The 21,516-nt window shown below is 37.6% G+C and overlaps 1 protein-coding gene across 2 annotated transcripts in view; it reads right to left on the bottom strand.

Moving 5' to 3' along the window:
* Positions 1-236: 236 nt before the first annotated feature.
* arap3 (ArfGAP with RhoGAP domain, ankyrin repeat and PH domain 3) overlaps positions 237-21,516 on the bottom strand; it is a 34,074-nt gene continuing 12,794 nt past the window's right edge. The window contains exons 6-34 of one of the 2 annotated variants that reach the window (XM_077236009.1): positions 20,849-21,055; positions 20,517-20,586; positions 19,449-19,569; positions 18,782-18,966; positions 18,444-18,550; positions 17,316-17,515; positions 16,854-16,939; positions 16,518-16,700; positions 14,311-14,455; positions 13,640-13,744; positions 12,681-12,837; positions 12,465-12,567; positions 12,194-12,389; positions 12,007-12,070; positions 10,995-11,158; positions 10,681-10,893; positions 9,832-9,937; positions 9,544-9,691; positions 9,183-9,251; positions 9,008-9,082; positions 8,470-8,587; positions 8,207-8,335; positions 7,445-7,581; positions 7,272-7,354; positions 7,136-7,171; positions 3,561-3,624; positions 3,335-3,478; positions 3,195-3,233; positions 237-1,498 (exon numbers count right to left, since the gene is read on the bottom strand). In XM_077236009.1, the coding sequence (XP_077092124.1) occupies positions 1,088-1,498; positions 3,195-3,233; positions 3,335-3,478; positions 3,561-3,624; positions 7,136-7,171; positions 7,272-7,354; positions 7,445-7,581; positions 8,207-8,335; positions 8,470-8,587; positions 9,008-9,082; positions 9,183-9,251; positions 9,544-9,691; positions 9,832-9,937; positions 10,681-10,893; positions 10,995-11,158; positions 12,007-12,070; positions 12,194-12,389; positions 12,465-12,567; positions 12,681-12,837; positions 13,640-13,744; positions 14,311-14,455; positions 16,518-16,700; positions 16,854-16,939; positions 17,316-17,515; positions 18,444-18,550; positions 18,782-18,966; positions 19,449-19,569; positions 20,517-20,586; positions 20,849-21,055 (3,865 nt within the window). In that variant the 3' untranslated portion in view covers positions 237-1,087. The remainder of the gene's footprint in view (positions 1,499-3,194; positions 3,234-3,334; positions 3,479-3,560; positions 3,625-7,135; positions 7,172-7,271; positions 7,355-7,444; positions 7,582-8,206; positions 8,336-8,469; positions 8,588-9,007; positions 9,083-9,182; positions 9,252-9,543; positions 9,692-9,831; positions 9,938-10,680; positions 10,894-10,994; positions 11,159-12,006; positions 12,071-12,193; positions 12,390-12,464; positions 12,568-12,680; positions 12,838-13,639; positions 13,745-14,310; positions 14,456-16,517; positions 16,701-16,853; positions 16,940-17,315; positions 17,516-18,443; positions 18,551-18,781; positions 18,967-19,448; positions 19,570-20,516; positions 20,587-20,848; positions 21,056-21,516) is intronic. The other variant, XM_077236010.1, reaches the window with a different exon arrangement.

Below are 21,516 nucleotides of genomic sequence, written 5' to 3'. Positions count from 1 at the left end.
GAAACATTTTATGCTATAAACTATAAAAGTAAGTATCAAAGTATCCTTATGGAGTAAACCATGTGATACCATACAAAATCCATTTTAGCACTTTATCTTATAAGCAATTAAATTTAGCAGTACGGAATTCAGTAGAGTAGTGCTCCTTATCTATTGGAAAAAGAGGGCCAAAAACTCCTTTACACATTGGAAGAACACTCCAAAAAAATGTTTTATTGAATAACAAAGAAGAAAAATTCAGGGTAAGAACAGATTTATTTTGTTACGAGACTTAATAGAACTGTACATGCCTTTAATAAATGCCTGTAAAGAGAAGTGAAAATCTATGCACTGAAAATGCTATAGATTGTCAGGACATCACATGCTGTATCTATACTGCCCTCTACTGTTCCAGTCCAATTGAAGAAATTGCCTTCCTTCTGATAATAATGTTACTTCACTGTTTCCAAACACTGAGAAATATCAAATAGTCCATATAAATAAATTAATAAATATAATAAACAGTATACATATAAAAAGATCTGGTCAAAATCCCAGGAGAAATGAAATGCACACATACAGTAGTCATTCAATCAGCAGTCCAGGAATATCTCTGTAAATGCTTTCCACTAATTATGTATTACAGACCACAGATGCTTTGCTTTACATGCATAACAAATCATTTCTTACAGTTATAGAGAAAATACAATGTTACTGAGCCAAGAAATGTATTTTTTTTAAAAGTTACTTAGTGAAACTTAAAAGTAATTTTATCTTTAGGTACAAATAATCGAACAATAAAATATAATAATAATAATAATAATACAAAAAAAGGAAATTCGTTACAATGTTGAGAGGTCGGTTTTAGTGTAACAAAGTCAACAAATGCACATGCCGACACAGATTTAACCAATTTATACAAAACAATTATAACACAGATTCAGAGATTTGTATCTTAAATCCAGTGACTGCTTTGGCACAATACTTTATAGTAATGTTTTATACTAATAAACAGATCATTTTAATACTAGCCGGTTTCAAACAGATACGCATGGCAATTTCATAACAGCAATTTCAAGTTCCAAAGCAAACTGCTCATGAGATTTGTCTAGTCTCTAAGGTTCTCAGTACTGTGCTGCTCTTCAGACTCCGCTTTCTTGCAGAACATAGTGGACAGTTCCTGTAACAGCAATTCCTGTTGCGGGCTACATGATCTATGTGACCTGTGCCTACCTGGGACGGGCAGAGAGTCATCCTGGCTCAGGGTGTCTAGAGATTGGCCAGAGGATGACAGAGAGTGCAGTGGGTTTGACCCAACCATGCGATCCAGGGAGGTGGTCTTCCTCTGTCCCAGGCTGACGGGCCGTGCGGGAACCTCCTGGGTCTCTGCGTGAGCACTGGACAGGAAACTCGTTTCCAAAGATTTGAGCACCTGCAGACCGAAGTCGCCCACCTCCTCATACAAAGGCTCGGGGCTTTCAATGCGCTCCTCAAACGAGTCCTGCTGCATCTTCATGGGCTGAGGGTGAAAAAGAAGACAATGGCAAGGCATACCAGGATGTCAAAACGATATCTGTAGTATATTTCACACAACAGCACTGGGCTAAGATATTAAACCAATAACCCATCCATTACAGGTCACCACAGTTATGCAATAGTTATAAAAGTTGTGAAAAACACCATACAAATAAGTTGAATTTAATTTAAAACAAAAGCAACATGCACGATATTCAATGAATAATGATAATCATATTAACGTCTTTTAAAAAATAACACATATCTGTAATTGTTATTATTATTATATAATTGTAATAAATAACTTATTATTATTAACTTGTTTATTATTTTTATTGTAGTTGTTGTATGATATTAAACTTTCGTATTTTTTGAATTATTCCTTTATTTTATTATTTGTTTTATTTATTTGTATTATAATATTTGTAAGCTTTTTTATATTATTACAATGTCATACTATAGTGAATATACTATTGTATTAACCTTATAATATCACATAATAATATAAACTATAAATATATTATTATAGTATGGCATTACATTTTGCAATAATGAGCCATTATATTATATTATATTATTTATAATTATATGGACCTACTACTACTGCTACTACTAGTAGTAGTAGTTTTACTATATTGTGTTTATTTATTGTTTTACAATAAATGTCTTAGTTTTAATTATTGTTTATTTATTGTAACATTATTGTTGTTATCATCATCATATTGTTTTTATGATGATAATTCACTATTGTTTTTATTATATGGCATTACATCTTTATTAATTACTTTAAATTTGCCATTTTAATTTATGCTATAACTATTGTAAATGAATAAATAATAAAATAATATTTATTATCTGCTTTTTCACAACAGAATGTAAAGCTCATCCATACAGACACACTTTTTAAGCTATCTTTTTATAAAATACAAGTAAGCTCATGAGCTGATTTCCTTGCTCCAAAGCAAATCATTCTCTTAAAATCAGAAGATAACAGGAACTACACCTTTAACATGCGGGTTCCGAACACACTAGTGACTTTTATCTCGTGAAATAACTAATCTGCCAGATATCTGGTTAGATGATCTACCATTATGCGAACACAAGTATTTGTGGTTAGCGGGACAAGCACAGAAAGGGATCACCCCTCAAAAATGTTCAAAACAAATTACTTCCTTTTTTTGAATTTAAACGTTTGTCTCCGCATCAGAGCAACAGCATCAAGATAATTGCTGAATACATTGAGGACAAAGGCATGAAGCCCGCGGACAATTTGCGAAAAGCTTTTGGGCAAGGACACACCAGAGGCTGCAGCACTTTCCCAAAACTCCCTGCCCTCCCTCAAGGCTACAGTTGCAGAACAATGCAGTAGAAGCATTCTTCCCACAAACGCATCCTGTCATATCAGGAAACCCTGGTTTCCCAACAGGAATGAGGGGGAAGGAGCAAGGAAGTCAAAGGGAGTTCCTAAATTAAGTATAGGCTCTTTTGTAGAGCGCACTCCTAAACTTTTGAGCGCTTGTTAAACGCAAAGGTCATTTGATACTTTCAAACCTCCTACTTTTACATTTTGACCAGCCACTGTAATCAGAGTAATTGTGACTAACCGTATTGAACAAATGGCAACAAACTTGCATGCAAAGGTGAAAAAGGAATTACATGAACTGTATTGGATTCATCTGCAGATTAAAAAAAATACTTACAAAGAACATTGAGAGTGCTCTTCTCGTGTGAAGCTTTCTCTGCAAAAACACACAAAGACCCAAAAAAAAGCTAAATCTCAAAGCAAAAACAAGCAATCATGACATGCACCGAGCCACTAGAGGAAGCTGTTGTGTTTTACCAGAGTCTGGTTGGCAGAGAGCATGGTGGAGTTGGTGTTGCTCTCCTCTCCTCTGATGGGCACTAGCGGCATGGTGCCAAACTTCTGCTTGGAAATGTCAGAGGAAGAGTGCCGTCTCATCACAGGTGGGCGCAGATCATCATTCTGAGGGAGGACGTTATTGTTAAATTACGACTTTGAAAGCTCAATGAATGTACAGATATGTTCAGTTTAAAATGGGCTGTACCTGTGCTTTTAGTAAATTAGTCATCCAGTCCCATAACTCAGCTTCACAGGAACAGCTAAGGTACCTGTGAGGTCAAGGAGAGCGATTATGGTTAAGTGTAGCTATAAATAGACACTTTCTATAAAGTCTATAGCAGTGGTTCTCAACTGGTTTGGCCATGGGACCCACATTTTCACATGGTCATTAAGCCACGACCCAAATTTTTAGGGATTTGAACCAAAGCAAATTTATTTCTCAAAAATGGTTGACACACACACACACACACACACACACACACACACACACAAACACACAGTCCCACTTTACTTAACATATACATAAATTGTATAAAACTATGAATAAACTATATGGTAAGGCTATTAAATAAGTTATTGAGACTAGTTTGGGACTGCTATTTAATACCCTAAGTGATTAAGTTGGTATGAGCATATCCGGTTAGAACCGCGCTAACTTCTGTGCCTCAGCAAGCGCTCTTGGACAACAATAAATATGACAGACAGTTTTGACAGTCACAAAACCATACAGCTCAATATTATATCTAAATGGCGTCCGAACAATAATTCAAGTTGTGTGCTTCTCCCTGCCCTCGTTATCTTACAGGTGGGGATACAGACAAACTTTGCCTGATGTGTTTGGGAGCGGAGCATGCTCTGTTAGCCTTCAAGGGGGCTGATTGTGAGCATTGTGAGAGGCTGCCGCTTCGCACGCCCCGCTCTCGCCTGTCATTTTTCGATGAGAGTTTTCAGGTGAGCGTTCTCTGCGGTTCGAGGCAGCACAGCGTTCCCTGCGGCCAACCACGTTCCCTGCGGTTCCCTTGCCGAGGCAGCACAGAAGCTCTTATCGTGGGGATCGCAAATGGATCTCACGGCGGGGTTTGAGACGGGATGTGCTGAGCATCGAAATAGGGAAAGAAACTCCAGCTTCTTCCCCAGTGCATGAGGAGCTGGTGGAGGCATTAACTCGAGCTGTGTATAAGTTGAATATTGAATGACCAGCCGAGAAACAAGGCGCTCGTCCCAAAAGCCTTTTAGACGAGCGCTTTCTCACACCTAGCACCTAGGGGACTTCCTTTTTTTCCCATGGAATAAGCCATATTCATCTAGAGTTTTTAGCCCTCAGGTTCACGTATACTCCGATATAAGGGGGCTAAATGAATATGGTTATAGAACGAAACCAAAAGTAAAGCGACCACTTGCTACCTATCTTTCTCCAGCATTGGCATTGTCCTTTAAAGGCTTAGTGGGCAGCATTGAGGACTTCAAGACATCATCAATGTTAGTGAGTAAAGCATAAACGGCAGCAGGTCAGGCCGACGCATGTCTTCACACCATGGCTATTTTACAAGCATACCAGGCTGACCTGCTGAGGGACCTTGAGACTGACGAGGGGGCGAGGCCTGACGTGGTTCGAGAACTGCATCAGGCCACCGATCTGTCTCTCCGAGCCAAAAAAGGAGGCCGCTCGTGCTTTTGGGCGGTTGATGGCAGCTAATGTGTCTTCGGAGAGGCACCTTTGGTTAAATTTGTCAGATGTAAAAGATAAGGACAATTATTTTCTGTTGGATGCCCCGCTATCGCCTCATGGTCTCCTGGTCAAGCTGTCAACACCGTTGTAGACAGGTTTCAGGAGGCGAAAAAGCAAGTGGAGGCGTTCAAACAGTATCTCCCTCGCCATCAACAGGGGATCCGCGTCCAACATTATAACGTTCGGCCTGCTGTACATGAGGCCCTTACAGTGGTGACTCAAGACCAAGGGGTTTTCTCCGAGGGGGACCAATTCCGTATGATCAAGATAACGCGGCGGTGTCTCCGTGCCTTGGTTATATGGAGGAAACCTTGGTTTCTATCCCAGGGTCCAGTGTTAGGAGCTCTTTGCCATAGAGTTTCGCTCTCGATAGATGCTTCTATCACGGGCTGGGTAGTGGTAATGGAAGGCCGCTCAGTTCAAAGTCTTTGGAGGAGTCATCTTTCATGGCACATAAACTGCCTGGAGATGATGGCAGTCTTTAATGCGTTAAGACATTTCCTTCCAGACTAAAGGGGCCACCACGTGCTTGTTCGCACAGACAAGACGTCGGTGGTATATATAAATCATCTAGGGGGTCTGCGTTCACATCCACAATACAAACTGCCGCACCAGATTATCTTGTGCTCCCTAGGGAAGTTACTCTCCCTGAGAGCAGTTTATATTCCGGGACATCAGATCAAGATACGATGCACTGTCCACTTTGGTTGTCTCTCACGCAACCAGCCCCATTGGGTCTGGATGCAATGGTGCAGACGTGGCCGAGGCTACGTCTGTACGCTTCTCCCCCGATCGCTCTGCTCCCAGGAGTTCTGGAGAAGGTCCGCCTGGACGAAGTGAGTGTTCTGTTAGTAGCTCTCTATTGGGCAAGCAGAGTGTGGTTTTCGAACCTGATGCCCCTTCTCGACGCCGCTCCACTGGAGCTGCCGGTCAGGAGGGACCTTCTATCTCAGGCGGGGGGAGCAATCCTCTATCCCCGTCCAGAAAACATTCAACCTTTGGGTCTGGCCTCTGAGGGGGCCGACTCATAGATTGTGGTCTCTCAACCGAGGTTGTAGAGACCATACTTAACTCCAGAGCTCCATCCACGAGGAAGCTATATGCCCTGAAATGGAAAGTTTTAAAGTACTACTTGGTGTAATTTACAACAATGGGATCCAGTTAATTGCACTAGTGGTTCCACACTTGAGTTCCTGCAAGATCGTTTAGCTTCAGGGTATTCTCCTTCCACACTGAGGGTCTATGTTGCAGCTATTGCTGCCTACCATACCCGTTCTGGGGCTTTATCTATTGGAAGAGATCCTCTTATTATACGTTTCCTTCGTGGAACACTGAGGCTGAGGCCTGCAGTGCGTACCGGAGTTCCAGCTTGAGATCTGGCTCTTGTTTTAGAAGGTTTATCTATCGCTCCCTTTGAGGCTCTTGATACCATTTCAGAAAAATTTCTGACCCTCAAAACTGTGTTCCTTCTAGCCATTTCCTCACTAAAAAGAGTTGGAGATTTGACATGGACTTAGATATGGATACTCCTGGGTCTAGAGTTCTCATGTAGTGACAGTTTTTCACGACAGGTTCTTGGCCGTATGGCATTCGGGCATTCTCGTTCCCAAAGCGTCATACGACTGTAACCCTAGTTCCCTGAGTAGGGAGCGAGACGATGCGTCACTTTGCCATACTTCCTACATCCCTGTGATCGACTTGCTTCGGCCTTTTTCAAGGCTAGCGGAGTTCTAACCGGATGTACTTTTATCCTTTTCTGGTCATGACGTCACCAGCCCGTGACGTTCACTCTCGCCATTGGACTAGTTGACACGTGCTTCAGACGCAATCACGCAGGGACGTTCCCAAAGCGTCATCGACGTATCGTCTCGTTCCCTACTTGGGGAACTAGGGTTACGGTCATAACCTGAGACGTTTTTAGCCATCCTACAGAATTTAGAATCCAGAAACTGACCAATCAGAATTAAGTATTTAAAAGGCAACCTTTATAAATGCATTATGGATTCCTGATCTATTCCATGTACAGTATAACACATTTAAATAATACTTACAATTGCTGTTTATCGAGCATTACTGTTAATCCCCATCTGCAAACAAATGCACTCATTATTTCAAGTTTTATAAGGTTCACTAACGGAAAGAATGTTAATTTGATCTAAAAGCAGAATTGTGAAGCATGCATCTTACTTTGTTGGTGGCTTTAACTTCTTTCTGATCCCCATGTAAATCTTCAAGGTTTTCAGTTGCCACTCTTTCTCAGGCTTGTTGCTCTGTGATGTGGGAAATATGCTGAAATGTTCAGTTCACCGTCTTCTGTAATGTGCTTTTATGTTGAAGCTGATAATGAACTGTACACATACCTTTTTGTCCTTTAGCAGGAGTAGTCTGTGGTCCTTAATTTGGAATGATCGCTCCTGGAATTTGTTTCCTTGCAAGAGTTTGGGCGGCTCTTCCCGACACTTCAGTACTCCAGTCTTCACAATCTCACTCTTATAGGCTGCAACCCACAAATACAGAGATACACTAGTTACAAGGTCAAAAGCCAACAACAATACAGAGAACAAAATATACAACAGTAGGTGTTGTTTATGTGACAAAAAATGGTTTTAGAGCTTTGTGTTTGGATGCTGTGTTGTAATAACTGTCATGCTATATTGTATATTTTATTATTAATATACTTATATATTATTAAGATTCTTATATACACAAAAAAAGATCCCAATTTTTTTAATGTTAGAGAGAGAGAAAATAATACCTCTATTTTACAAGGATGCATTAATTTGATCAAAGAAGTCAGTAAAGACATTTATATTACAAAATATTTCAATTTTTAAAATGTTACTGTTTGTTTTTACTGTATTTTTGATCACATAAATGCAGCCTTGGTGAACATGACACTTTTTTCAAAAACATTTAAAAAAGAAAAACTTTTTTTTACATTTTAAAACCTCAAATTAGTGGAGGGATTATATTGAATATTTGTACATATAAAAATTAATTTGTTACAATGCAGAACCGGAAAATTTTAAACTTGGGTTTTCATTTTAAAAATACATTCATCACAATACTTCATTATATTCTCTGAAAGTCAGTTCATCTGATGAAATGAATATGCTTTTCACCTGTGAAAATGTCTATAGCTTCTCCTCTAGGCACCTTCTTCACCACCAGACAAGCCGAACTGGGATCTGCCATTTTACACCACTGTAGAGCTTGTTCCAGAACCTTCTCTTTGGGGTGAAGAGGTCGCTCTGCAGAAATGACATCCTGCATTTATCTACTGTTTTTACCCAGCCTCAAAAAAAAATTTGTTTATTACTGAAATTAGGAGGAGCAATCAAAGTAAACTTGTGCTTAAACAAATTGGGGTGCATTTTGGTTTTACCCAGCTCTCCTTCCTCTATGGCCTCAAAGGTCATCCACACATCCTTTTCCCCAGGAGGAATATTTCTCATATACAGCACCTGATTGGTCAGCTCCTCAGCACACATAGTGGGGGACACCTGTGGAGTGACACATAAGGGTTTGCAATAATGGTTTCAATCTGCCACCATGTGGTAATGTTGTGCAACAGCAACTCAGTCAAAAATCAGTCACATACAGACATGAAGCAGACTTCTCTAAAGATGAAATAAAGATTTGACTACAATATTATTTTATATATGTTAGATTTGAGTCCATCTATATGCTGGTGTACTACTACTAATAATAATAATAATAATAAGGAATATTTGTACATTTTAAAAAATATTGGCACAATGCAGAAGTGAAAAATTGGTTCAAATATTTCACATTAGTTTTATCTAAAAAATAATCATCAAAACATATCACATTATATTTTCTGAAAGAAGTCGTCTTCATATATTCATTTATACACACACATACACAAATGCATTTATCATTTTTCAGACATGATTCCTTACTTTTAGAGTGATGCAGCAATCTGGTATTTTTTCTTCTAGATAAACTTCAATAATCAAGTCCCCTGCCTGTGAGAGCTACAAGAAAAATAATAATAGTAATAATTTATAATGTATTAAAGAGAGATAGGAAGAGAGAGAAAATATATTATAAAATATTACATATAAATTGCTCTACCTGCGTGTCTCTCCAAGTGGTTATCAAACTGATTTCCAGTTCAATCTGAGTTTGATGCTCTTCATCAATCTGATCAAACACACACATTTAAAAAAATTACAAAACAATTAACAAACATTATTCATATTCTAACTAAACTACCAATTTTTTTGTAGTTTTTTTTGTACCACCTTATTATTATGGTATTCTTTTAATTAATTTTGAATACCGTGCAAATCATTCAGTTACATTGTATATGATATATCAAAGCTACTGTATTGTCATCTGATATTATCGTATAACTGCACCACAGCACTTTTTTTGCAAAGGTCTTTAACACAGTAAAATGTCATAATATCATGCCATGAAGTTGTCCACTTACATCAAATATATACAGATAGTTATCAATGAGGTCTTCTATGATTTTGACCTCATGTTCTCCTTTTCCATCAGTCTGAAACAGGCTGGGTGCAAACAGCAGGGACAAGTTCTTAGTGCACATCTGATTCAGATCAGCACACTTCTGTACCCTAAAAAGAGGTAGAGACAACGTATAAGAGTTGCTATAATTACAAAACAGACACTTCTGTACCCTAAGAGAGAAGAAGAGACAGCAGTGCAAGAGCTGCTATAATTACAAAAGCAGACCTGATTCAGAATGAAGACTCACCTGTAGAGATGACTGATGAGTGCAGCTAAAGTAGTCCTGTTGACGCGTGGTAAACCTCGAATCAGCTCTTTGTATCGGTCCAAACGCTGCGCCTTTACAGGTATCTCTGAATATAGTATGAGAAATCATTGAGACAGCACAAACTAAAAAAAATACAATATCTGTGTTGTCAGTTATTTGAATATTCTGGGTTGCTTTCAACATTATGTCTATGGTTGGGAAATCCATTTTTTGTTATATATTTACAATTAACAATACACGTACAATGTGAACCTTGTATTATTGTTAAACCATTTAGATGAATTTCAAAACTTTTTTTTATTTGTCTTTTTCCAGGTGGAAGAACATCTGGCTAAGTTACCAATTCATTAAAAATGTGGGGGTCAACAGATATTAATGTTTTTTTAATAATAAATTAATACAAATAATTAATAATAAATGGTGCTCAAGCATGAAATCATCATATTAGAATGATTTCTGAAGGATCATGTGACTGAAGACTGGAGAATTGATGCTGAAAATTCAGCTTTGCCATCACAGGAATAAATTACATTTTTCAATACATTTAATCCGAGAACATTTTTAAATGGTGATAATATTTCACATTACTGTTTTACTGTATTTGGATCAAATAAATGCAGCAAATAAAACATTTAAAAAACTTTTGAACAGCGGTGTATGTTCCATAAAAATTATCGCTTGCAATAGTTAGCATGCCACGTCATAGACATTATGCTGATAATAACCCATAATATTTATCGATCTTCTGATAGTAACCCATAATATTTATCGATCTTCTGATAGTAACCCATAATATTTAAAGGTTTGTATGAAGTTTACTGTACTAACTGGCAGCTTCCCTCCAGAAGGGGTGAAGATCAGCCATGAAAATGGGATCATCAATCTCCCGAAAGAACCTTTTCAGTACATCCGTCACGTCCTCTATGAAGTTATCTCCAATGCGTAGCTTCACATTACGGGCATCTGTACGAAATTCTTCCATCAAAAGCTTGATTCTGGATTTTGCACCGTTTTTCCTGTATATACCCTCATGGCCCAGACCTATGTAAGAGAGTTATACATCAGTTAGATTCTAATGTTAATGTTATAGCCCAGGGAATATAATATAAAGCACATGAATCAGAAAGACATCATCTTCTCACCATACTGGGTTATGAATGCAATGCAACTGTCTACAATGATGGGGATGTCATTTCTGCTGAGCTGCTGGTCTTTAAGGTTGTTTCCTTTCCCTCCCGCAGACTTCTGGATGTCTGCGTACCACAGGGAGAAATCGGTCCTGCCCATGCCCTGCAGATGCAGAGTCCTGCAGGCACAGTCATTCTTTTTTTAGTAGGACGTTTTCTTCTTTGTAATAACATGCGATAATTTGCAAATAGGGACATGTATTAAAGTGCCCATATTACACAACTCAAAGATTCCTAATTTTGTTTTGGAGGTCTCCTGCGATAGGTTTACATGCATTTAAGGTCAAAAAACACTTTGATGTACATTGCAGCATCACCTCTTTTCTCTCAGTGTCTGAAACGGTTTGATAAAGTATCCGGTCTCTCTAAACCCCTCCTTTCCGAGAGCCAACTCTTTCTGATTGGTCAGATGGCCCAGTCTGTTGTGATTGGTCCACTGCTTACAATGCGTGTTGGAAACAAAATTACTTTTTACTTTAATTACTTTATCTAAATTTCATCTGCGGAAGCTTCCTCAGCCCTTGATTCAGTGATACGAACATTAACAATAGGCGTCAGTTTTACCGTATCAGTCCAAATCCATGCAAAATGGATTTGCTTTCCCAGCGCAGAAAACAGAATCTTTTTGACATGTCAACAACATAAACTCAGCTACAGCTACAGTGTTTGAGGGCCAAAATAGACAGCCAATGAAGACCATAGGATGGTATTATGCAAATTTATTAAAAACCTACGTATGTTCTTGCAAGAATTAAGACCGACGACTCATTTCAGGCAGTTCAGAATCGGTTCTTTCTTTTGGGAGACAATAACTAATTTCTCTGCACCTTGATCTTTTAAACTCTGCAGATCTTTATTACACACTACATGAAAGGTAATATCCAAAAAAGCATAATAGGGGCACTTTAAGAAAGCAAATGGGTTTAATTTGGCTTAAAATGTGCATTAATTGAAGTCAAAGACCCACCTTCCTTTCTCAACAAGAACCAGAATGTCCTTCTTCTCATGGTTCTCCGTTTCTGATGCAATGCCTTGAACCCAAGACAAAGACGGATAAGTACATAGCTCCTTTATTAGTCCTCGAGGATAAATTTAGCAGCATTATTTTCTCTGATATATCGAATCAGTGTCAGTGATTTAGCTAACAGACTCACTGAGCTCCTGTAGGCGTTTCAGGTTTATAATATCCTCAGCGGCTCCATCATTCCCAGGGCATATGAAGAGGTTGGACTTCTGCAGAACAAAGAAGCCTTCTTTCCAATGCGGGTCTAGCATGGCCTTGTAGCGCAGTACGCCCACTCGCTCAAACTCTCGCGCCAAAAGGCAGTGACAGCTGAGAGGTGTGGTGGCCTGTCAGAGATCAAAACCGAGGTGAGATCTAATGCACTGGTGTGACAAGAAATCTTGTGACTGATTAATATTTACCTTCCCTATTGCTTTCGCCCAACTATGCAACGCCTCTGGAGTCTCCAAGCCAAACTGAATCAGTTTATCAGATGTTAAGTAAAGTTCAAAAGTGTATCGAAATCTGAAAGGAACAACAAGAATCAGATCGTTATAAATGTTATGATGTAAGATACGATGACCATTTCTAAATCTGAAAGTGTCCTGAAGGATGTTCTGTTATGCAGTGACACCCACTTGTCAATAAAGCCGCTGTTGTTGCTGGAATCTGGCCTGTTAACTCCTAAACAGATGATGTCTTTTACATGGATCTTCATACTGGGCTCGTGACATCTGTCAGACTCGTAGAAGAGAATAGACTTCTCCACCGAACACCAGTACTTTTGAAAATCTGCTGAAAAAATGTAAAATAAAGCCACAAATTTAATTAAAAACAAACAAATCTGCAACAAACAGAATATAACATTCTGAATGTATACCAGTAGCAATTAAATATACACAAAGTATTTTTTGTTTCTGTATTTTTTGTATTAGATGTCAGTCTAAAGTTCACAGTTGTTTTGAATCAGTGATCAGGTGGTTATAATGCAGCCACTTGCAATACCGTTTTAAAGTATATTTGAGCCTTCCTGAAGATTCTACAATGATACCGTGAAAACAGTAATATTGTGAAATATTATCACAGTGAAAAAGAACTGTTTTATATTTGAATCTATTTTAAAATGCATTTTATTCCTGTGATGGTAAAGCTGAATGTTCAGCATCATTACTCCAGTCTTCAGTGTCACATGATCCTTCAGAGAGCAGTATAATATGCTGAAGAAAAATGTCTAACTTGTGTAACTTAATATTTTTGTGGAAATATTTGTATGGATTCTTTGATGAATAGAAAGTTCAAAAGCACAGCATTTATTTGAAGTAGAAATATTTTAGAATATCATAAAATTATTTTACTGTCACTGTTGATCAATTTCATGCATCTTTGCGGATTAAAAGTATTCATTTCTTATAAAAAAATCTTTTTAATGCATCATCACTTTTGTAATGATTTTTAATTACTTTGTGCACCTTGTGTGAATTTAATATTCTCACATTTTGATGTGTATGAAACAGTACTGAACAACTTTATTTATACTGAAGAGGTACACTCGGCTCCTAAATCACTGCCAAGGCTGGTTTTTGTCACAGTCGCCTACCGTCTCTGGTTCTGCGGGATAATGTCCCTTTGTTCAAGGAGCCTGACTTGTAGAGGTATCCGGAGTACAGGATGGGCTGCATGATCTCATCATAGACACAGGAATCTAAATCCAGAAAATTGCAGTATGATACTTCACACTTCTTGCATCACATTTTTATATATATTAAAGGAATAGTTCACTTCACAATGAAAATTCTGTCATCATTTACTCACCCTCAAGTTGTTTCAAACCTGTATAAATTATTTTTTTCTGCTGAACACAAAGGAAGATATTTTGAAGAATGTCGGTAACCAGACAGTTGATGCACCCCATTGACTTCCATAGTAGAAAAAAATAATAATATGGAAGTCAGTGGGGTCTTCGAAATATCTTCATTTGTGTTCAGCAGAAGAAAGAACTTCATACAGGTTTGAAACAAATTGAGGGCGAGTAAAAGATGACAGAATTTTCCTTTTGAAGTGAACTAATCATTTAAAGGTGAAGTATGTAATTTTATTGACGTCAAATTCTTTCTCCTATAGTAACTATAAATCAACTTTTCATAGGTTAACTTTTCCCTTGTTGGGATTTAGATAATTTTTCCAGTTCTGTTTGGTACCAATTCAATTACAAACTTCACCTTTAAGAAATATTGCTGTAGTGAAGTACTGGAAAGGACTCAATCATACCTGCAGACTGTGTGTATGAGTAATGTGGGGACAGGCGCTTAACTTTTCCATTAGCGTCGTCAGCGAGTCGAACGGCCTCAGCTTCCGCAAAAATCTGAGTGACTGTCTTCAGGAGGTTCTGCTCGGTCACGGCGGTGCACAGCGCCTGCAGGCAGACCACATACGCACACACACTTAAACAAATGCACTGCTAATAGCACATTCAGCCAAAGGACATTCAAAGCTTCTTCCAAAAATCCCTCTATTCATTGCAGTCATTTTATTAGCTTTCTTAATTATTTACAATTCACAGCACATGCATCGCTTATTCTTTGGGGGGGTATAGGTAGCCCGAATACACAAAAGATAGCCTTGGTGAAGTCCTGAGAAAGAATACTACACACTAATCTTGGCTTGACCGCTGGCATAATACTTAGATGGCTCTGGCTATATTAAGACAGGATGTCCTCACTGCCCCAGTGGGGACTGATCTAAAAGTTTTCTTTTGAAGCAAAGCTATTACACAGAGAAATGGCCACTGCTATAGTTCACAGCAGCTCTCACTTAAGGAAGTATTGTGTGTATTTCAAAATCAAGGGTTTATTGCAGAAGAGGAAGGGGAAACGCATGTATTGTGCAAAGGTGTTGAGGTTATGTGGCACTCAAAACATTCGCTCACTGTTATCTGTGTTAAAGACCTGTATTGGTTTACACTAAGGTTTCAGACACTGCTGACTCTTAGCAAGAATATATGATTTCCACATTTTTGAACAATGGAATCCCTTGACTTTTCCATGCCCTTTCCTGTCATTCATGATTACTAAGCATTATCGAGAACAATTTATATTTACTATAGAAATACTCAGGACTTTAAGATTAATTTCACATAATAATAATAAATAGTAGTAGTAATAGTGCTAATAAATATTATTAATACCATCATTATTATTAAAATGCAAAATAAATTAAAAAAAACAATAATTTAAAAATTCCCTGAGAATTTGGTGCTTTAAAACTGTCACTTTAATATATACACACACTCTTTCACATGTGCACAAGAAAATTTTTTGCGAGCAAACGAGAAACTATTTCACGAGCACAGGAATTTAGTTTGCATTTTATGTATAGGCTACTAAAACCCATTTCCTTTGTGCATCACTGCCATTTTACTTTGAAGTAAACGAGAATATGGATGCTTATGAATTGATAAAGATATATAACACAGCGCTTTATAGTCCTTTATGTCTATGGTTCTGCTCGCAATAAGCGTTGTTAGGGTTGAATGAAGAAAATCAGCATTTCTCCGTCAACTGTAAGGATGCGTTAAATCCAACAAAGTGTTTTAATAAAGGGTGTTTCGATCTTGTTAATTACAAAATTTTAGTACATTAATTGCCAATTAAAAGATATTGGTACAGTAAAAAGTTTTATATGGGACAATATAAATACTGCTCAAACGAAATCCAAATGTATCACTTTTACTGTACCAATGTTTTTTTTATGAACTATTAAACTTTCTCCGACGACATAAGGCCTTGAAATATGACATACTGTCCTAACAAAAGAAAATTGAGCACTTTTTTACTGTATCAGTCTTTTTTATGGACCCTTGAACTTGACATATAGGACAATGCACACAAACGTATTGCACCATCAGCGTAAAAGCAGACATAAAGCCGTGATATTAGAGATATACTGCTCTAACAAAAAATACATTTTAAGCAAATAGATCTTTAATAATTCATACTCTCGTTTTCTACATAGTAAAATGGCAGTGAAGCCAGTGCAAAGGAAATAGGTTATAGTATACATAAACCGGAAATTGTACGTTTCTTGTGCGCACGCAATAGATTCTCGTGAGCATGTGGATGTTTCTCGTGAGCACGCAAATGTTTCTCGTCCTCCCGCAAAAGTTTCTCGTGCGCACGTAAAGTGTCTTGTGCTCACACGAAAGTTTGCCGATTTTTTATTTTTGCAAAGGTCCCTTTAAGGGGCTCCGTAATTTTGAAACATTTCATTTTTTTATTTGGTTCTGTACTGTTAAAGACTTTTATACATAAATAATCTCTGTTATGATTGGTTGACTACTTTAAATGTGGAATGAGCAATAACTCCATCAAGTTGTTAAATAGATATTGATATGTCAATAGCTCATGAGGAATAAGGAAGAAAATCTAAAAGATTTTGCATAATCTGTCCCCTGTAAGTGCCAAGGGTTTATCCTTTACCTTAAGAAGTTCCTCTTGGGTGCTGAAACTGGGATGAGGGTGGCGATATCTGCCTTCTTTGTATTTGTGGGTGATAAACTCTCTCCGCTGTTCTGGGGAGGCATCACAGTCCAGTTCCTCGGTCACAGGAAGTCTGGCTGCCCAGAATTCATTCGCTCTATCGTTGCCAAGCATTATGAAGAGCTAGAACATATAAACATAACAGTTCATCTTGGCCTTATTTGTAAAAGACAGTGTAGTAAAATCACGGGGGATATCATCAGGAATCCTGATAACTGGAATATAAGGATCATTTCACTGAAGAAAAAAAACAAAAAAACTCATGGCAACCTCTACCTGAACGATCTCATTGCTCCACACACTGGTGTCCAGTTTCAGACTTTGCACTTTCGACACCATTGTGCCAAGACTTCGATGCTGGCCTGCAGGCAGACAGAACAAAAGAGGCACCACATCACTCTCCATGCACCATTCATTCTGTTTGTCCCATAAAGACTTCCTGATATGGTGCCTCTGAGCCACATTTATCTGCAGTTTACAGCACGGAGGAACTCATATGAACTCTTAAATGAGCTTAGAAACTCTTAATACCATCTGTATCAACCAAGACACACTGCACTGCTGTCACCCATGCCGGATAGTCACTATTTTGAAAATGCTAAATATCTCACACCAACTATTAAATGAATTTTCTAGTCTAATTCAGCTGAATTCACTGTGCTTTATAAACTTAAATAATAAACACAATCGAGCTGATAACACACCCAATCTTTACACCACCACATCAGACACACACACCTGCACAATTCTTGCAGATGACCACACAGAGATTAATGGATGCCCAGTCTGGATTGATGGCTTTGCAGTCTGCGCAGATCTTGTTGGACCTGTTGGACCAGATCTTCTCCGCCACCTCATAGTCAGATAGTGTTTCTGCAATAGATTCCTGCAGGGCCTCCATCCAGTCCCTCTTCTCTCGCTCCGACTCTGCCGTAAAGCTGCGAGGGTGCACAAAACCCTCTTAATGCTCTGCCTTCATGGATCCTATTAATTGTCTCTAGTCTGGCATAGTTACTTAGTGAGAAAAGACCTCTGAATGACTTCACTGCTTTAAGTGTGCAGTGAAATTTAACAGATCAAAATTGATTTTATATCAACTATGTTTATATATGTGTGTGTGTGTGTGTGTGTGTGTGTGTGTGTGTGTGTGTGTGTGTGTGTGTGTGTGTGTGTGTGTGTGTGTGTGTGTGTGTGTTTTGTGTTTCCACAAAAGTATTGAGCAGCATAACAGTTTTCAACATTGATAATAATAAGAAAAGTTTCTTGAGCAGCAAATCAGCCTATTAGAATGATTTATTTGTCATCACAGGAATAATCACATTATAAAATATATTAAAAAAGAAAACAGTTATTTTATATATTATTTCACATGTACTGTATTTTTGATCAATTGCAGCCTTGGTGACTTGTTTCAAAAACATTTTAAAAATATAACGGATCGCAACCTTTTGAACGTATAAAGATTTCTAAAAAATCATAATCGAAATAAAAAGTGTCCATATAAATAAATAAATCAATTATATAAACATATTTTATATATTTCATAATCTTTATTTTTCCATTTTTCTTAAATATTTGTCGTTTTCCAGTAAAAATATCTAAACGTCTTTTTAGAGAATCAAAGCTGTGCATGATAATATGACTTGTTTTTAAAGAATATACATTAATTTTATTTTGCGAACCCCATTGGCTAGTTGATTTTTCTTATTTTAAATTAAGGAGTAAGAAAAAGAAACTAAATTCAAGATAAATTAAATTGAAACTAGACAAATCACTGATTAAACAATGTTTTTGCAGTGTTGGAAATTGCATAGGAGTAAACACATACAAGCTTAACATAAGCATAGCGTGACTTGAACTGTTTACCTGAAGGTTTTATAAGGAGTAATGAGATCAAAGCTCTTGCCCTTCCCATCACGAATTGTAGCACCTCTGGCCTCAATTAGAGTAATTCCAATCCCATTTTTAAAGCACTGTAAAACACATGACAAAGGGTAAGCCTTAATTCAAAAATTAGCAATCAAGCCTCCATGATGCAAATCTTTAAAGATACTTTTTACATATGCTATAGGAAGTTCAGAATACTTTTAAAACACTAAAACTGAATCACATTGAGAGAAGAAAGAGGTAAAGCAAATCACTGGTACTAAATTCAGAGTAGTATGGCTATAACACAATTAACTATAACATGATTAACTAATCACCTGCTCACTCTTGTACAACCAGATCTGCTCCATTATAATTGCTGCATAGATCTTTGACTTGGTTCCTTTAAGCTCCAGGGAGCCACTCTTTTGGCAGTGACTGCCGGGGCCAAAACGTGGGCGGCCAAAAACCAGCTGTTCTTTGACCCGCTCCTGCAACATGCTGCACCATTTGCTCCTCTGGACTACAAGAAGGCATAAAGAAGGATCATAAGGTTCAAAAATGCCCTAGTTCAATTTTAAATAAGCAGTAAAACACTTTCTAAAGACCCATTCCAATTCTATATTATTAGCCATGACAAAAGATGGCCCCACTTTATATGCGTATTTAACTACTATTTAGTAACATTTAAATTAATCATTTGATACAATGCACTTATTGTGTGCATACATGTATTTATTTATTTATTTTAAATACCTGCATGTAATTACAGCTGTAGTTAATTTCTGTAACTGAATCTCACCAAACCTGTCCCTAACGTTACCCGTATCCCACCTCAATATTTTTTTCAAACAAGCATTTCTGTAGCTCAAACAATAGAGCGACAGCAAGGTCATGGGTTTGATTCCTAGGAAATGCATTAACCAAATAGCTTGAACGCATCATAAGTCGCTAAAAGCGTCTGCCAAATCCATAAATGTCAATGTAGGAAAATGCTGCGCTTACCATCATTATCAGCTCGGAACACAAATGTCCTGTGACTTGTCACAATCTCAAATTTATTGTCTTTGGCTACGCGGGCCATCTGTATGGCAGCTAAGGGAATCACACCTTTGGGATAAGTATCCTGGGAGAAAAAGACCAGTTGTGTTAAGAATAACAGTGTACCAACATATGTGACATCTGCAGAAAAACACAATGGAATTTAGGAATTGTTTATATTCTGAAGGTCTTCAGGCAGCGTGAAGTGCTTAAAGGGGTCATATATCTCATGATGAATCAGTTAATTCTACTATGAAAGCATGCTGTACTGTAACAGTGGGAACACAAACCATTCTACCCAGCCCAAAAATGATTTACTGAAACTTAACTAACTTGCAAACCTTAAATGATTACAAAGTAACAACTTTTCCCAGACCAGCTGAGCTGAAAGGTTCAACACGCAGGTGAATTTGGTCGTGGATCACCACCATCTGTTGTTCTGGCAATTTGCTTTTCATTCAGCTCAATGAATATAGGTTTCACTCTAGGTGTAAATAGACTGTTCGTCATCAATTCATTCAGCTCTCCTGTTCCCCGTTTGGTGTAAAAGGGCCTTTGCACGTCAACAACATCCATTCAGTGTTGTTCAGCTGTTTAACACTATTCAATGCTCAGGGTGGAGCAAGCAGTTAAAAACTATATTTGACTGTAAACGCATGCAAAAACTGGGTTTACTTCAAAGCAATTCAGAGGGAGGGTGGAAAAACTACCCTACTGTTCAAAGTTTGGGGTCAGATGTTTAAGAAATTAATCATTTTATTCACTGAGGAAGCATTCAGTTGATCAAAAGTGACAGTAAATACATTTATATGGTACAAAAGAAAGAATTTCCATTTCAAATATTTTTACTGCATTTTTGATCAAATAAAATGCAGCCTTGGTGCGCATATAAGACTTTTAAACAGTAGATAATATTATGACTGTTCTGGTGTAAAAACCTTGACATTAAAAGTGGAAAGAGTAAAAAAAATACTGATTGATAAAAGTATGATATGGAATGATGGCATTGAGTTTTATCACATGCAATCATACCTTTTCACTACCATAGTACATCAAGTTTTTCCCATCAAACTTCACATATCGTTTCTGGAACACATAGTTTCTATAACAGAGGAACAAATGTGACGTCAGAGAAAAACAACCACATTACAAAGGTCACATTTCTGAAATTATTTAAGGAGGAATTGAATCTAGACACTGGAAGATGTCAAGCAGAGGACAGGAACAAACAGCAGGAGACAGACACAACACGTGAAGTGATGACAAACCGGCCAGAGAGGACAGACAGGGAGCAGAAACAGCCATTGAGGAGCGTGCAGGAGACGCAGAGATGAGAGGAGAGTAGCAGCCCCGATGGGGCGTACCCTTGAGGAGAGAGCTTGTCCAGCCAGCCGCTGAGGATAGGTGCCGCCCGCTCGGACAGCGAGGTGAAGCTGGCGTAGGGAGAGATGATGTGGTCCTCGTCTGCTTCATTATGAGGGAGGGAGAACGAGTGGGAGCCCGGTGTGGGTTCACCCACTGTGCAGTAGCCTGGAGAATCAAGACGCTTGAGCCACGAGTGATGGTTCTGCCTGTGTGAGGAGGTTTAAAATATATACTGCACAGTAAGATTACTATACAAAAAAAAATACAATTAAACAGTTTCATGTTCAAGTAAAAATATGTAACGTTAACCATCCTTAAAAAAAAAAGTTAAATAACGAGCAGCAAAAAATGATTGTTTTCAGAAAATGTATTTATTTAGTTATTGTTTATTATTTATTTATTATGTATTATTATTGATTCATTATTATTTACTATTCATTCATTCATTATTTAACACCATACCAGCAAAGGCTATATTCATGGCAAACTCAAGAGTAATAAAATGCACAATACTCATTATAAAAATAAGATTTCAATTAATTGTATACAATTATTTAACTATATTATCTTTACAAACAAATTAAACAAAAATTAACAACAATAATAATATCAATAATAATACCAGTTATATAAAATGTTTCAATTTAAAATTTGATAAAACAAATGA

Source organism: Siphateles boraxobius, unplaced genomic scaffold (assembly GCF_051911475.1).
Source record: "Siphateles boraxobius isolate OS27281-9 unplaced genomic scaffold, OSU_SipBor_1 2, whole genome shotgun sequence".
NCBI classification, from domain to species: Eukaryota; Metazoa; Chordata; class Actinopteri; order Cypriniformes; family Leuciscidae; genus Siphateles; species Siphateles boraxobius.
This window is presented reverse-complemented; position numbering and strand designations above follow the sequence as displayed.